The 16,775-nt window shown below is 36.2% G+C and overlaps 1 protein-coding gene across 5 annotated transcripts in view; it reads left to right on the plus strand.

Moving 5' to 3' along the window:
* UBE2W (ubiquitin conjugating enzyme E2 W) overlaps nt 1–16,775 on the plus strand; it is a 62,298-nt gene that overhangs the window by 22,042 nt on the left and 23,481 nt on the right. The window contains exons 4-6 of one of the 5 annotated variants that reach the window (XR_003993516.2): nt 75–230; nt 1,366–1,460; nt 5,850–7,005. Coding sequence is in view for 4 of the 5 variants with exons in the window: in XM_030499707.1 (XP_030355567.1) it covers nt 75–230; nt 1,385–1,516 (288 nt within the window). In the remaining variant the exon portion in view is untranslated. Of the gene's footprint in view, nt 1–74; nt 231–1,365; nt 5,680–5,849; nt 8,732–16,775 lie in introns of those variants that run through there. The other 4 variants (XM_030499724.2, XM_030499715.1, XM_030499707.1 and 1 more) reach the window with 4 other exon arrangements.

Raw genomic sequence — 16,775 nt, forward strand, 5'->3', positions numbered from 1 at the left:
TTTTCCCAAAAGCAATAGAGTCTTATTTAAATCTGGACAGTAAACTACAGTTGTTTGTTCTTTTTCTTTTTTAGGTCATGTTTACTGGAGACAATATTCCTGTTCATCCTCATGTTTATAGCAATGGTCATATCTGTTTATCCATTCTAACAGAAGACTGGTCTCCAGCTCTCTCAGTGCAATCTGTTTGTCTTAGCATTATTAGCATGCTTTCCAGCTGCAAAGAAAAGGTATGAGCATTTTTAGCACTGTTGGAGTAGAATAAGTAAAAGTTAATAGATTTCTACTTTGCAAAGTGAGATTTTCATTTCAAAAATTCTAAAATAGACTAAACTACTATATCTACATTTCTACTGCTGAAGAATACTAAACTAGAACTGCAAAATAGTGCAGTAAGTGCTTTGTCATTGTTTTTGTGGTAACCTGCGCATATATCATTATTGCAAAAGAGAGTGAATGGAACCCTTCTAATTGTACTAGTTGTGAAGTTTGATCATGTTTTAGGACAATTCTTTGTAAAACAATTCTGTCTCTAAAGGCAGTGTGAAATGACTATTGAAAGGTCTTCAGTGCAGATGTTTGCATGGCTTTACAGCTGTACTATTTCAGTGATCTTTGTCATTTTGAGGAAAGTACATGGTACTAAGCTGCTTTTTTGGTCATGGATGAGTGGCACTAATACCTTAGACCTTTTTTGTAAAAAGACTCCCCTTTTACTGTTGACCGTTTCTTTTGCAGTGGAGTATATATGGAAGTTAGATGTGGTCAGAGCTTGTATGTCTGTGCTATCCAAACACGCCTATTTATGTCACATCCCAATCAGTCCTAGTCATGTGTATGTGGTAGAAGTACACCCTCCAAATGGCTCTGTATTGTATCCTATGACTTTGGTTATGCATAATGGTGACACTTGAAAGAAAGCCGAAGAATATGAAGTATAGATCAGATACAGAATTTGTTTATGTTAATTTTTTTGCCCACTCCAAGCTGAGATGTATGGATGTAAATTGGATCTAATATATCAGAATTAGATTCCAAACTGCAAAAGGAATTTGATTTGGATTTTTTTGGTTGGGTGGTTGTGTTTTTTGAACAGCAGCTGTTCCTTTCTTGCGGGTTGGGTTTTTTTCTTTCTTCAAATTTATTTCTCTCCCTGTCTACCTCCAAACTATTTGGCCTTTTTCAGTAATTTTTTGCTTGAAGTATCTCCAGTAAGAATTATTACCTGGATCCATAGGAGATCTGTCGTGACAAAGGTCTAGCTCTGCCTGTTACCTCATTTTCACTGCATTCACATGGTAGCCTTTTATAAGCTTATTAAATAGCTCATGCATTACAATATGAGGATTGTTTGATTATTTGTAGGTCTTTTTTTCTGTTGCAGAGGCGACCTCCAGATAACTCATTTTATGTAAGAACGTGTAACAAGAATCCAAAGAAAACAAAATGGTGGTATCATGGTAAGTATTTAACTAGGACCAGGAATCTTGTTTACTTTTTTTTTTCCCCAGGCTGAAGGCAATTAAAATGTAGGGAAGTAGGATAAATGCATTCAAAGCCTTAAACTCTTCTTTTAAATCTCCAAAGTTATTAAAATCCCATTTCTGAGATATTCTGCTGCGATTTTTTTTTTTTGTATTACATTTCAGTAATTCCTAATGGAAATTTAACAGCACAGATGTATAGGTTTTAAATTTTAGGATCGAATTTGAAAGAAAGTTCTTGTAAACTGTGTTAGTCCATGACAAGTTTTAAGTTTTGGGTTGGGGAAGGTACATGATGAAACTAGGTTTAGTTCTCAAACCAGGTTGGTTTTGTTGGTTTTTTGTTTGTTTGTTTGTTTGTTTGTTGTTAATGCTTTAAGAGCTTTTATGGCAATTAAATGGTGCCCGTATGTTTGTAAACAGCTATGTGATTTAATAATTTCCACTGCTAATCAGAATTCCAGTGTGGGACAGTTGGCTGACTTAGAGGCTCTTAGGAGCTAATAGTCAATAATATAGTAATAAGATTCTACATGTACATGATAAAAAAAAACATACTAAAATTGCTATGTATAGTGTTCTAATGTCTGCAGTGCTAGTATTGTGTTGGTTTGGTTTATGGGTTTTTTTGGTGTTTGTTTTGGTGTTGGGGTTTTGTTTTGTTTTCTTTCTCCTTTTTCCATGTGCTCTCTGTCTTTATGCTCTTTGTTCTGTCCCAAAATTTCTCATCCTCTTCCCAGAGCTGGGGTTAGGTGTATGTGCTTGTCTTATCCACTCCATTGATGAGGAAAGAAAGGAGGAGGGGATAGAGACGGGCTATACTTCTTGGCCAACACTTTCTTTGCTTTCCCTAGGAAAATACTGTACAAATGAGGTTATTGGGAGCCCACGTATTTTGGGAAGGGGTGTGTTAGAGCAGGTAATGCTGTATGCTAGGGTGGTGCAGGAGGTGTTGATCCCATCACTACCTTTCACTGAAGGCTCACAAATAAGACATCCTCTTATTTTTTCACTGCCTCCCCACCCCAGGACATGTTTTGTCCCCTGTCTGAAATGAGACCAGGTATTTTGAGACAGTGGGAGTTAACGACTGGAAAGGCAAACACCAAAGCCTTCACCCTTAGATTCTTAAAAGCCTATGGATGCCTTAACAAGAAAAACTTGCGAGTTTCATAATGCTTGCTGTGACCCTTGTGGTTTTGATATATGGTAATGTAACAGAATGAAACTCAGTTTCCCATAATACTCTAATAGTATCTCTAAAACAAGGTGACTTCAATTACAGTAAGAGGAGTGTGTATGTCGTGGGATTAAGAGGTATTTAAGAAAAGTCAGGATTATTTACCATCTGGTTGTACATTATGTTGTTTTTAAAACTGACTCCAAGAACAACAAGCCTGTTGCCCACAAGGCTCCGTTTATCATCTGTACCACATTATTCAGTAGTCACTTTCTCTTCTCTGCTTTGGTTTTGTTTGGTTTTTTTGGTTTTTTTTTTGGTTTTTTTTCACTCTTGTAATGTGTTTGGTGCTTTTCCATTTCTGGTTTTGCCTCCTCTTTATTGGCAATTTTGAGCGAGTTTTTATTAACTAGTTTTATTTTCATTTGCTAGTTATTTTAAAAGAGAAACAAGTAAAGTTTCATTTATTTGCTTTACTTTGTGATTAAAATATGTCTTTATTTTGTACGAGACTTGTTTTGATTCAGGATTGAAGGCTATCAAGGAGAACAGTCTGCAGATCCTACTATGATTTCTTATTCATAAAAGTCAATTTGAGTTAAACAAACAAAAGCCAAATGAGAATGACAAAGAAATGTGGGTTATCTGACTCTGAAAGTTGCTATATTTTTGTGGCTCAAAGCCATTAGGCTGCTTATGGTCCATTGAATAAGTCATTTAATTACTTTGAAGTAACTACAATGCCCGTTTTCTGGAAGTCAGAAAACCTACCCCCCCCAAATTCAGAGCAACCTAAAAACCAACCTGAGGCAAGAAAAAGCAAGTCAGTTCATTTAAATAACTTGTACTGGTTTGCTTCATAGTATTTTCATTTGTTGTTTAACTTCCTTTTGAAGCACTAATTGCAAAGGAGGTCATGATTAAAGGTTAATGGGGCTTTTCCCCCTGCCATTAAATTCTTAATTAAAAATTAAAACATGCCCGATGACCATTGGACAAAAAATTTCTTAAATGCTAGAGAGTTTTTCCTTCAAGTTTTGTGTGTCACTTGCTCTTTCTCTGTTACGAGTACTTACGTTTCTCTTCTGAAAACAAGACTGCCAAGGCATGATCTTTACATTGTCAATGTTTTCTTAGTGGGTTTGAAGAAATGGTGGGTTACGCTAAAATGGGAAGTGTAGCTTGCCAGCTAGTTTTAACCATCTCTCTCTGGCAAAGAACTGTCTTCAACACTATGTACACCTGAAAAGGTTTACAAGCCCTTGGAAAAGGTGATTCTGTCATCTTAATTTTCTGCTTCTGCTTCAACCGAAGGGTCGCATATCTAATCTTGTGGTTCAACCACTTCGGGCTGGATAAATTAGGAGAGAAAACCCAATCCAAACTGAGAAAGAAAACCAGCTATCCAAGGGTGACCACTGGATGAAATAAATGCCAGTGCTGGTGCAAAAACATGAGAAGGGAGATGCAGGCTGGTTCTGCCCCTTCTGTTGTCAGCTAACCATTGGACTGGCGTAGCTTTAACGTGAAATTGAACCCCTGTGTTTTGAAGAGGAAGGAGGAAGAATGTAGTCACTTTTAGTGTATGCATTTGAAGGATTTCTTTCTTTCTTTATTTTTCCAGTAGGTGCCTGGACTTTTTTTAACTGAGAGCAAGTAGTGCATGGCTGGGAGCTGATGTAAAGGAAACAGATATGAACACAGAGACAAAGTAGCAGTGTGAGATACATTCTGATGTGTAAACATGTCTCTGTGCATTTAGCTTATTACAGTTTGTAATCTCTCATTTCATCCCTGCCCTAACAAAGCAACTTAACTCCATAAGCAGAGTTATGGAGCCTTGTTTGCTACAAACTGATGTCTTTGTTTCAAAACTCCTGATCTTTGGTAACTAAATACATTTCTAGATTGATTGCCCTACCCAACACCTGCTTCAAGTGTACATTGAATTTCTTTTTAAATTTCGTCTCAGAGTTGATCATATTTTGTTAAAGACAGAGGAAGATCTTCCAGATACAGTTCACTTAGGCATCCAGGCTGAAGTTGGTTTCACAAAGCTGTTGCCTGGCTTTGGTGTCGGGAAGTTGATTTTTGTGAAAAGAGGGCAATGGTGTTTGTTTTCAACCAGCACCTCCCTACTGCTTTTGGGTTTGTTTTGTTTACGTAGAAAGTGTTTTCTCTGGTATTTGGCCTAAATTTTTAGTACACAGTTGAAATACCGCTTCTGTCTCTCTGCATACTGTCCAGTCTTTTTTACATCTACAGTACCCTACTACTAAAATGAGGAGTTTTTTTACATGTAATATTATTTATGACATAATGTTTTCCAGTGAAAATGTAGAATTGTTCACGGCTACTTTATACATGCTAAATCTGTAAACAGTAAAAATACTGCTTATGAGACTACATTTTCTACGTGTGTGAGGTTACAAGTGCATTAAAAATAGACAGTAAGTTTGCTTTTTGTTAACAAGCTTAATATTTACTGTTGCCATATGCAAATATACTGCAGGTTGATGTGTGGAAGAGAAATACTTTAGTATTGAGCATAATTCAGAAAAGATTGCCATCGATTACACTTTTTTGTAATGTTCTGCGCAATTATAGTATCTTAAATTTAGGAATGCAAGTTATTTTCAGGTTTAAGATTTTAGAATCATAGTAGAAACCTATTATTTTTGCATAATTCTGACAGCTATAACTTGATCTTGAGAAATAAATGTACATACATATATATGAATACATATATATCTCTATAATGAATGCATCAGGCGCCCACTCTGCCAGCTCTTATCACTATCTATTCCTTAAAACAGGGTTTCTCAGTTTGATAACTGATGTGGACCTGCTGTACTTCAGGGGTGCAAAATGTTAAGTGTATTTGGTCTTTTCATTTTCCCGATGACTGGCTTTCCAAATATAGAGTATGGAAATAACTGTCCTTTTAATGGAATACTTGCCAATACTAATGTGCCTGGGAGTGTATGTGTATTTTTGGAAGTTTTATGTTTAATATTATCTTTTTACCTGAGTCATTACTGAACAGAAACATAGAGTTACTCATTCAGTGTATTTCCACTGCATGTTACTGTCAATGCTGGAATTATTTCTGCATACAGCACCTTGCTAATTTGGACTTAGAATGTTTATATGTTTTCCATAAATGCTCTTCTTTTATTTTAAAGATGACACATGTTGATGCCACCATTTTGTGATCCTCGTAGCAGAAGATAGTCCTACTGAGAAAATGAGCACTTTGATCATTCAGTCTTTGAACTTTAACCTTTGACTGGAAGTGACCTATAGGCAATGAAGACTACTTCCTTTGACTGCATTTTTACTAGTGTGCATTCTGGGCGCATGTTGATCGCTGGTTCAGTCCATGCAACTGACATGCTTTTATTAGTCATACAGTATTAATGCAGGTGTCCAGAAATGTCAGAATAATTCCATTATTTTTATTTTAAGCTTTTGGAAGAATTCCAGGTCTTCATATATTGTGCAATAACACTGAGCTCCTTGGCGGTTTTGGTGCATCCATTGCCGGCAATGGACATTTTACCAGGGAAAGGTTTTGCTCCTGCCACAAGAAAGATCGATGCATGACAGAGTTTATGAAAGTTTTGGATATATTTGGATTATAAGCAAGGGATCGACCATTACCTTAAAAGCCACCCCATTCTTTGATATTTGGATTCTATGCACTGTGATTACAAAACTAGCAGCATGAGTTACCATGCTTAGCTGAAGGACTGTAATAAGATCGTTGCATATTTATTAAATTGTTATCTGCTGTCAAATTGTTTTGACATGGAAGGCTTTTCAAGTGACATTGGCAGAGAGGTACAATGTTATCCCTATGGTGAAATAAAACTACTTTTTGTATATAGTTATTCATATCTCTGAAGCAAAGGTATGAGTAATTTAGGGTATGAGTGGTTTAATCAAGAATTTATTTTGGAGATAGGAGAGGATGGCAGTGATATAACTGAACTTGCTGCAGTCCGTAATTGGGCTTGTAATTTGTACTTTAGAGCTTTTTCCAAATAGATTGCACACTGTTATTTCCTGCTAGCCATCAGCATGAGCCCTACTGCCTACACCAATATTTCGTTTATTTATGTGTTTGAAAGCAATCCATATAACATTTTTTGTTGCATTCACTGTTTCTTTTGTGTTGTATGTCATGTTTGAATGTTACAAAACAATATTTTGATTGAAAAGCTTTGTCAGAAGATATTTTCATGTAAATTATTTCTTTATCTTGTAAGCATCATCTTGTCTTTTAATCCTGTACTATAAAAAGAAAAAAATACATTTTTGACAGAGGCTTAATGTTTTGACAAAAAAGTGTGGACCTTCTTATTTAAGTTTAGACTAAAGTATATTTTCTTATCTTGCTTGTCCCACGCATCCATACCAATTTTTTTTCCAGGCTTTTACTTCACCAAAAAAGGGGAAAAAGCCTAAAATCAGATTGACATTTTTCTATGGAGCAACATTTATTGAAATGGTAGTTGTTCTCACCACTCTGTAATATTTTGATACTGCCATTACGTTGTCTTTTTAGGAAGCACTTTTATAAACTTAATACCTTTACACATATGCAAAATTTCTATAACTTTTTTTTACTGTTGCCTTATTATTGCACTCAAAAAAAAAAAAAAAATCAGGCTATTAATGCATGAATGTCTACAAAAAAAGCCAAAAAAAGCCCCAGAAAACCTAAACCCAACCCAGACTGAATAACTACAATAGCAAACAGAAAATTGGCTGACAATACTGATTCTTTTTTTTCCTACTGCTCTGTGATAACTGACAAGTTTTATAGCCTTGTACATACTTCTCTGTTACCTAATATTTAAAACATTTTAAAGTACAGATGCTTAACTCAGGGTGGACAGAGTTCAGATGGATTTGCTTCAGAGAAGTATTTTGTACGGCAACTGAATTATGGATATTGGCAGTCAAGTGAGGCTACAGTATACTTCAGGAACTGCTATTTTTTTCTACTGTACTGAAAATATCTCTTGGCCTTTAAAACTCAATGGTAAAATCTAGCTTTGGATATAAATTTGATGTGTGTATATATTTTCACAATGAGCCTTTAAGACATAGAATTCAATTTCTTTTAAGAGCCAAAAATAATAATTTTAAGCAAATGAAATAGTACTGCTCCTGACTTTTTGTTTAGCAAAATTTTATTGTTGTAAGTTGATCAAACTGGTTATTCTTGGAAATGGTTTTGTATGAAAGAGCAGTAATCTGATAGTTAATCTGTATATTCATGTTAGCTGCTCTGTATTGATTGAAGTGATTGATGCATCTTTGAGAAATTCATGTATGAATGGTTCACATAATGGATCCTATCAAAGAGTCCACAGGAAAGAGACCTTATCGTGACACAAGGTAATGTCTCTGAAGACACGCTTCAAGTACATCTCAGATTCATGTATCTTTTCATATGGTGGCTTGCCATACTACAACACGCATGGTTTCAGAGAAGCTTTATGACAATACTGTATGTATTTTGTTGAAGATGGGTGTTGTAGTGCAAAGCATTATTTTATTGACCTATGCTATCACGTGGACTACAGTGAAGTTAAATAACCAAATTTGTGCTGCTCTTTAATCTCCCCTATAATATACTTAGATTTAAAAAAAAATGCAAGGTAGCTTAGAAGAGAATGTACCTCAGGTCTTTTAGTTTACAGTACAAATGTCTCCATTGGTTCTCTTGTAGATCTGTGGGTAAGTTCACCTATATACAGAGGGCCAAGACAAAGCCTGTGTACCACTCAAGCCCTCTAAATAATGCAACTATTCTGACAATGCTATGATGTCCTGAAATAGGGCTTGAATTAGATGAAGGTGGTGCCATCCTTTCTGTAGGGTGACCCTGTGTATGTAACTTTCTTTCACTTGGAATTTCTCACATGAAATGGTTACAGAATTGGCTTGAAAAGATCTTGCTTTTATTTTGTGTCAATGTTCATGTTGTTAAACACTTTGTTTTGTGTTTAGTGTCTTTATACTATAACACAATAAATTCTTGTTTTAAAATAGATTACTACCCTTGAATGGAAATACGTGTGGACCTTTTCATGGTGGAGGGCAGAAGCACTGTTCCTTACGTTCAGCTCTGGAGACAAAGCTGTCAGTAATTCAGAAATGCTATTCTGGCTGTCAAGGGAAGAATTATGATAATAGTGAGGCGTTTCCTCTTTTCTCCAGAGGGTATCTGTTGTAGCAGCTGAAGGAAATAGTCTATTAAACAAACAAAACCAGTAGTGCCTCCATTTCTCATATATGATCAACTAGTTCCTTATCATTGTTCTTTGCTGTTTGACAAACACTTGAGATATTGAATGGGGAGCTTCAGAAGCAGGATTCTTCTTTGCTTGCAGTGGTGGGAAGAAAGTTTCTATTACATCATTAGCATATGTCGGGACTGTTAAATGAAACGTCTGCTGCCTCATATCAATAATTGCTTTCAATTTTGTGCAATGTTTTATTCCAGAGATGATGGCTTCTGGTTCATAAAAAGTAAGGCACTTTCTTCATACCTAAAAACCCTCTTTTTGTGAAAAACTACGTTGTTTTTAATTTGTATATGATATGAATACTGTTCTGGATGCTTTACTATTAGTTATTACTTTATTTGAAAGTCTGATGAAATTTAGTTCACATCTCAGGTTTTAAAGGTATGGTCTGAGGAGACCGTACAATTTCTATGTCAATAATTAAATTTTAGAAAACAGATTAAACAAATGCCTGTCAGGAAGGGTGTAACTACAATTGACAGTAAGACTTTCCTGTCTTGTTCTTGGTGAGGTGGTTTTTGGTTTTTGTTTGGTTTTTTTTTTTTGTATATGTAAATATTTATTGAAACGAAAAATGTTTAAAAAGAGGGGCTGGAGGGGGAAACCAGTTGTGGCACTCATGTTTCTTAGAAGATGTCCTGTTGATATTAAAAGCTTTGCAATAGAGCAGCTATATAATTTTTCTAGCTTTATGGAGAGAAGCAGTATAGTTTTTGCCTCCTCTGGTAAAGCATTATGTTGTGCTTGCACACTCACAAATCATGATCATTTTTAAAAATAATAGGTTTGAGCGAGCTTTCATGTCAGTTACTTTTAATCCAAATTGCTCATTCTCTTTTGGAGTTGTAAAACGGAAAGCAGTGGTACCCGAAGAGTTGAATGTTGAACTGGCTAAGGGGAATTAAACTGCCTTAGTGAGACTCAACCTTCAACTGCAGCTACAGAGCAGGGTGGGAAGGGAGACTTGGGATTTGGTTTGTGTGCCAGGTACTTGTTGGCCTATAGTTTCCAGGACTTCTACAAACTTTCTAAACCATCAAGCTTTAAAATATCTTAATATAATTGGAAGAGTAGAAATACCGTGAGCTTTCTTTTACTATATTAAAATTCAGAGGTTTATTTTAAAATTTTATATATACACTATATAAAAATTCAGAAACACAAATTTGAAAATACTTAGCCGCTGCTTTTGTTTCAGTTTACTGTTAATAGCAACACAGGATATTCTGTTCTGTTGCCCTGTTTTTTCCCCTCCAGATTTTAAGTACTTTTATAAGCAGTGTTGGAGGGTTTTTTGAACAGTTGGTTTAACTTAAGTTCATTCTCTCTGGGGCTACTTAAAATTGAGGATTGGTTTGTTTGGGTTTTTTGGTTTTGTTTTGGGTTTGTTTTGGTTTTTTTTTTTTTTAATTACAAAGCAAGAGCATTTTCAGTAACTTTGTGGTTCCGGAGTAGCTGCTGTCATGCAGTGGCTTCCTTAGAAACCTCTGTGGGTTTCATTCACCTAATTATTTTGTATTTAAAAAACACTAAATGCAAAATCAGTTGATCATGCAGTTATTGATACCAGCGTAGAGATCAATTTATAAGCCTCTGTCTACAGTCTTTTTAGTATAATACTCCATAGGTGTTCTTAAGGTGTGTGTAAGTGATAATAGGTTAGATTGCATTTAACCCCTTCAGTTTATATACGTGCTCTCTGCAAGTAACTTTGTCTTTTGAAGTGTAATTTTTCTTCAGACTTCTGCTGGTGAAAGAGCTGCTTACAAGAGACTCTGCTTTTCTGGAACAGGAATCTACTGAAGAACTGGAAACCATAATGATAGCCTCTAAGAAAGATGTTACAATCTGAAATCCTGTAACACTGACCACAATTGCTTCCCTCATGCTGGTCTGGCTTTTGATATTTAAAATTTTAATGATAAGACCGTAAAACTTCTGTCTTGTCTTCAGCATTTGGGAACCTATTCTTCTGGAGCTGTTTGGAGTGCTTTCTGCCAAGTAGGTCGGGATTAAATCTGTTCAGATGTACATTCTGTGCCCTTTCTCTTCCCAGGACTACAATATTATCTGGATGGTGCTCATGCAGTTCTCCAGGGCATTTTATCCTGACATATAAAATCAAGGACGGTTTCTGCTGTTCAGCGTCTTCTCTTAGTTTGCTGCAACTGAAAAGGAGGAATTTGTACTCCTCCTCCTTCCTTTCCAGTCTCATGATTCACATTCCTACCTTGCCATCTAGCTTTGTTGTCCCAGCCTGCACTGAGATGATTCACCATGTTAAACCAGTAGGGAACTGACTTGAGATGAAGAAGTGAAAATCTTCTCAATTAGCAAATTGAATCAGCTTGCTGCATAATTGTGAGTTTCAGAGATAGTGCTAGAAAGGGGAAGGATTTTTTTTGTGCAGCTGGGGTTTGGGAGGTGATGGCTGGAAACCTGTTTTGTGTCTTTAGATTTTTCTGCGTAATATAAAGTACTAGAAGTCTTGTTTTATGTAGAAGCTGAGTTGCGTGCTATGAGAAGCCTGAGCTGGAGGTCTGGACTGCCTATGACTGTCTGTGGTAGGGGAGTCTCCTGTCTGTTGTTACAAAGCCTTTGACTGATCTTTTACCTCTCCATTTAGATGCCTTGACTGTCTGTGCCTAGGATTTTTTGGGTTGGGTTTTGTTGTGGTTTTTTTATTTTATTTTTTGAAATAGCAAGGCAGCCAGCATTGCTTCGTGTGGATATTGTCAGTTAAGTTTTTATCAGACCAACATTGTCAAACCTTCATCAAATACAGAGTTGCTGATTCAGATTCAGAAAATACCCACTTATTTTCCAAAAGGAAGGCAATCAAATGTACTTGAGATTAGATAGAAAGCCAAATGTGGTACAGTCATCTTCTAATACAGAGAACACTTGAGACAGAAGTCTCAGATACAGACCTCACTGGTATGCTTAAAGAACAGGACTCTTGCACTGTGATAGAAGGTTTTCAAGACAAAATCACACTGTTCCTTGTCTCACCCCTTATTCTGAAGGTCTTGTTCAAAAGATGGAGGAAATTGTTTTCATCTCAATTTGTTATTTGTATTGGATCAGTAGAGAGTGCATGACAGCTGTCATTCTGACCAGTGATGAAGGGTGAATAGCTCTTGACTATCTTTTTCTCTAAATTGTCTAAATTGTTGGGATATGCTTTACTAAGAAAAACTGCTGGTCTGATCAAACTTTTACAACTCGGAGGATAGATAGCCCCTCTCTATGAACTGAGGTAATAGGTTTCTTTTTGCCTTTGCAGTAATTTTTCAGAAACCCTGGTAAACTCTGAGCAAAGTAGACCGTGCTGTGCCTTATGAGATTCTGAAGTCTTGCAGGTGAAAAATAGACTTGGTATGGTACCTTGTTATATGTTTTCGTAATTCTGAAAGTCACTTCTGTTAGCTTCCTTCCTTGTTTTAGTCTGTAGGAATAGAGTAAATCATATCTGGACGTTACTCACATCTTCCTGGTATCTGAGGTACTACGAGGAAATGCTGAATAGAAAAGCTTGTGATTCTTTCCCATAAAAACTTCTCAGAACTTCTCTAAAAGTCATCTAAATGTCATCTGCTTCTATAGTTTCCCATCAGGTACTTTGTAATGTTGGGGTTTTTTTAAACTCACTTCTGTGGAACGCTTTGAAAGTGAACGTTATAAAGGTTTACCTTTTGGATGATGATAGGAATTGTCATTTCATCTAAAAGACCAGTTTCTGTGTGTCTGGAGCATCTCTGTACCTCATGTTTAATGTCTCCGGATTCTCTTTTGAGTAAACCAAAGATCTAATTGGAAAATTTGTGGTGATCTCTGCATAAGCCAATTCCAGCCTGTTTTGTGGCTAGATGGTTGCCTTGGAATGCATGGAAAGCCATTAATGCACCTTGCTTTATTTTGAGTAGAGGGTCCTGTCACTGTCAGGAGTTTGTCACAAGGTAAAGAATTTACTTAATTCATTCTTTTTTATATTTACAAAGTAGTATTGCAGGATTTGGTCTCCAGAAGGAAGTCCTGCTGCATGAGTTTAGTGCAGCTGGTTTTGTCAGACTACGTACATGACAATATTCATGCTGCATTACTGCCAGTCATTTGTAATTTTACTAGCAGTCTCCAAAAAAACTTTACTAATACTTGGGGACTTACTTAATTTTGACAGGACTGTGAAATGATCAGAAGCCAAACAGCTTTAACCAACTTCATCTAACATAAATATGATTTGTGTCTCTTTTAGAATACATTGTTATACTATTAATTCACTCTTGTCCTGTGAAAAAGTTACAGTGCTAATTGCTGTAACATGCATAATATACAGCAAACTTCTTGCATAGTAAACTCCCTTAGAAATGGCTACTTCGTAGGTGTAATGGAGTAGTTATATTGCTTTTGATGTCAATGTAAAATATGTAGGTTCTGTGTTTTCAACTGATGTAATACCTAGTGTTTGCTCAGTAACACTTCACCTTTTGAAGCTGCATGTTGCTGCTGTCACTAGAAGTAGTACACGTTTAGTTGCTCTGAGAGCCGTGACTTAAAAATTTGGGCAAACAGACTGAAGCTAATATATGCTAGCAGGAGATAGTGCTAATGGCAAATTGGAGGCATTGGTAATCCTCTGGAAGTGAACATCATTGGAGTGACAATGCTGCTGGTTGCCCTTGCTTTTAGCGGTTCCATTCATGAGATTCTATACTTCCAAGCACGTGTAAGCAATGCTTTAGTGTTGTTCCTATTGACTATGATAAGCCCTGTATGTGTTTTAGTGGTTCATGTTTACAATACTAGTAACTTCTGAAGCTTTTTTTTTTTTGCCTGGGGGTGGGAAGGAAACCCATTTTTCTCTATGAAGAGCGTATCTGTTCTCTATGCATAATGCTGTGTACAGAGAATTTTTCTGCTTTCCGTTTCACTTCATATATGTCCAAGATTTCTCTTGGAACAAGAACTTAATAATTTAAAAACTTACTAATTTAATATAGGTTTAATTTCCTGTATAATTGTATAATCTTGCCCAATTGCCTTAAGTCATTATTTTATTTCTACAAAATAGCAGAAATACAAGTCCTCTTCAACTTGTGGCAGAGATTTTCCACTGCAATAAAAGAAGTCCTGTGATAAAAGGAGCATTTTAAGGAGGGTTAGACTTAGTTTGCCTTAACTACCTCAGTGTGGTAAAAGTGTGATGTAAAAGGACACAACTGATGTGCAGAGAACTGAATCAGCAGAAAGGTGCTTTCCATTCTGCATAGTTTGTTTGCTTTTCCGCCCAGCTATGTTATACTGCTACAAAACATGCTGTGGACTTCAGTAACAAGCTTTTTTGTTTACTGAAGTACACAACATGTTTTGTAGCAGTATAACTTACATAGCTGGGTGGAAAAGCAAACAAACTATACAGAATGGAAAGCACCTTTCTGCTGATTGAGTTCTCTGTAGATCAGTTGTGTCCTTTTACGTCTACTTAACTATATCTGGTAAATTTGATGCTGGTACAAGAATGTGTTTGGCAATGAATGAAATATTTAATTTTCATGTCCAGCACTGGCCTTAACTTGCTTTAAGATTTAAAAGGCCGGATCCCTGCTTTCTCTGTGACTTAGTCCATTACGGTCTGCCACTGTTAAAGTAGTCAATAGGTATGACTAGGTACATCTCTCACTAGCGCGACTGTGCTAATAGGCGTACCTACTCTTGACGCTGACGTACAGACAGACTGGTGCTGTTACTGGTTGTGTTTGAGGTGTGGTGCTGTAATCTGTGCCTGCAGTGAGAAGCACTAATGAGAATCAAAAGCACTTCAGGATGGGCGTGGTGTTCATACAATGCTGTCAATGAAAACTGCATCATGTCTGCACTTGTTTGAAGGCCTTTTTATGTAGTCAGAATGCTATCAGTAAAGCAAATCCCAAGCAAACAAACAATCAAAAACCAAAAAACAATCCAGGGTTGCAAACAGGAATTTAATCTTATAGAATCTATTGCTGCTTCGGCCTGTAATTGCACTTTGGCTTTCCTATACTTCTCTCCTGAGCAAAGCCCAGTAATGCAGAAGTGGGCCATTCCTAAATGTCTGACTATGCGCTTTGTAATGGAAAACCAATACTCAATGATCTTCAGGTTGTTAGTTCTGGCGTTATTCTCACTAATTCATCAAACTGCAGTTACATTTGTCTTCATTGCCTGCAGTCACGAGATTTGAAGCCCTGATTGACCTGAATTAGCTGGGTTTTCTTCTAAAATTCTATGATCTGTGTTTTACAGGAGTAATCCAAACCTAGTTTTCTAAATCTGGAAACACATGGGAAATAGGAAAAGTTTCCTGCGTTCAGCATAGATGACAAACTTCTGCGTACTAACTAAATGCATACACACACACACACAAGTTTGTACAGTTACTAGGCATACTAACTAGATAGGCACAAATGTGCATAATCACATTTTCTGTAGTCGTAAGGCGGCAGGATGACTGTACAGAAAGTTCTTAGTTCCTTGTGTTGAAAATTAAATAGAAAATTATGGAAATAGCTGACACAAAACCAGTCATGTTATAACCCCAAACAAATTAAATGTACAAATTAAAACTAGAGACATAGGGCTAGCTTTTATGCAGTTTTGGATAAGTGAACTGGGATAATGAATAATGTGAAGTTTTCTGAACATGTAATACAGCTCCTAACATTTACTATAAAATACCATGTAAAATACTATAAAATAAAATATAAATTTCACTAGCATTATTAAAAGAATAAATAAATGACATTTAGACAAGGCTTTACTATTTCCAGCACTGATGTATGAGAGCAGTGAGAGCAAATAATTACAGAGAAGTACAAGTCTACCTGCAAAGCAATCTGAATTTGGGTCAGTGGGCCAACAAATGAAAAAATAGCTTTGATACCATGATGGTAAGAGACTTAGATGTAAGCTGGTAGTTGCAAAATCAGCACATTGTTTGGCTAGACTCACTTTGGTGTGTTCTAAAAAAATTATAATTGCTAAAGGAGATGAGGACCTAGAAGTTGCACAATGTCCTTACACCAACAGTAATTTGAAGTGATGGGAAAAGTTGAATATATGCTGACAAGCGCAAGTTCTAGTTCACTTCATTTAGATTCTTAAAGTGATTGTGTGATTCATCTGATTTAGGGAACACGCATTTTAGACATGAATCACGAAAGATAATGTGTTCCATGAGTTGCTAATGCTCATGAGTCTTCACTGGAGCATAAAGAATAAATGGTTTCCATTACCTGAGAAAACTCTGTATAGTATTGACTTGTAAGTTTATTGTATCTTGGTTTGTTCATGTCTCTCATTCAATGTGCTACATAAAGTGATAAATTGTTTTAGTTACTTGTATGACATGCGTTGTAGGCAAAAATCTACTTTCATAGTCACAGTTCTGCACCTGTAACTGGGGAGAGCAGAAGTCCAATTAGACTTAGGTTTATTAATAATGCTGGCTGTTAATCATATGTAATCCCAAACTCCTGGCTATTGTTTTTTTAATAGCTTTTAGTTATTGGAGAAATAATATTTAAAAATTAAGTGACCTGTTCTTCTGGTATTAAGCTATTAGAGGCTTTCATTCAGTTGAATGACTATGACTAATACAAATAATGCATTGTCTACTTCCTATTGGTATATTATGAGCACTCTGTAATAGCTTAATTACTCTCTCACCTTTAGTATCAAAATACATACTAAGTCCTTTAATATGCGTTTTAAAAGTACAGCTGAAAAGAAACTTTATCAAACCCTGGAACA

The sequence above is a fragment of the Strigops habroptila genome, chromosome 1, assembly GCF_004027225.2.
Source record: "Strigops habroptila isolate Jane chromosome 1, bStrHab1.2.pri, whole genome shotgun sequence".
NCBI lineage: Eukaryota > Metazoa > Chordata > Aves > Psittaciformes > Psittacidae > Strigops > Strigops habroptila.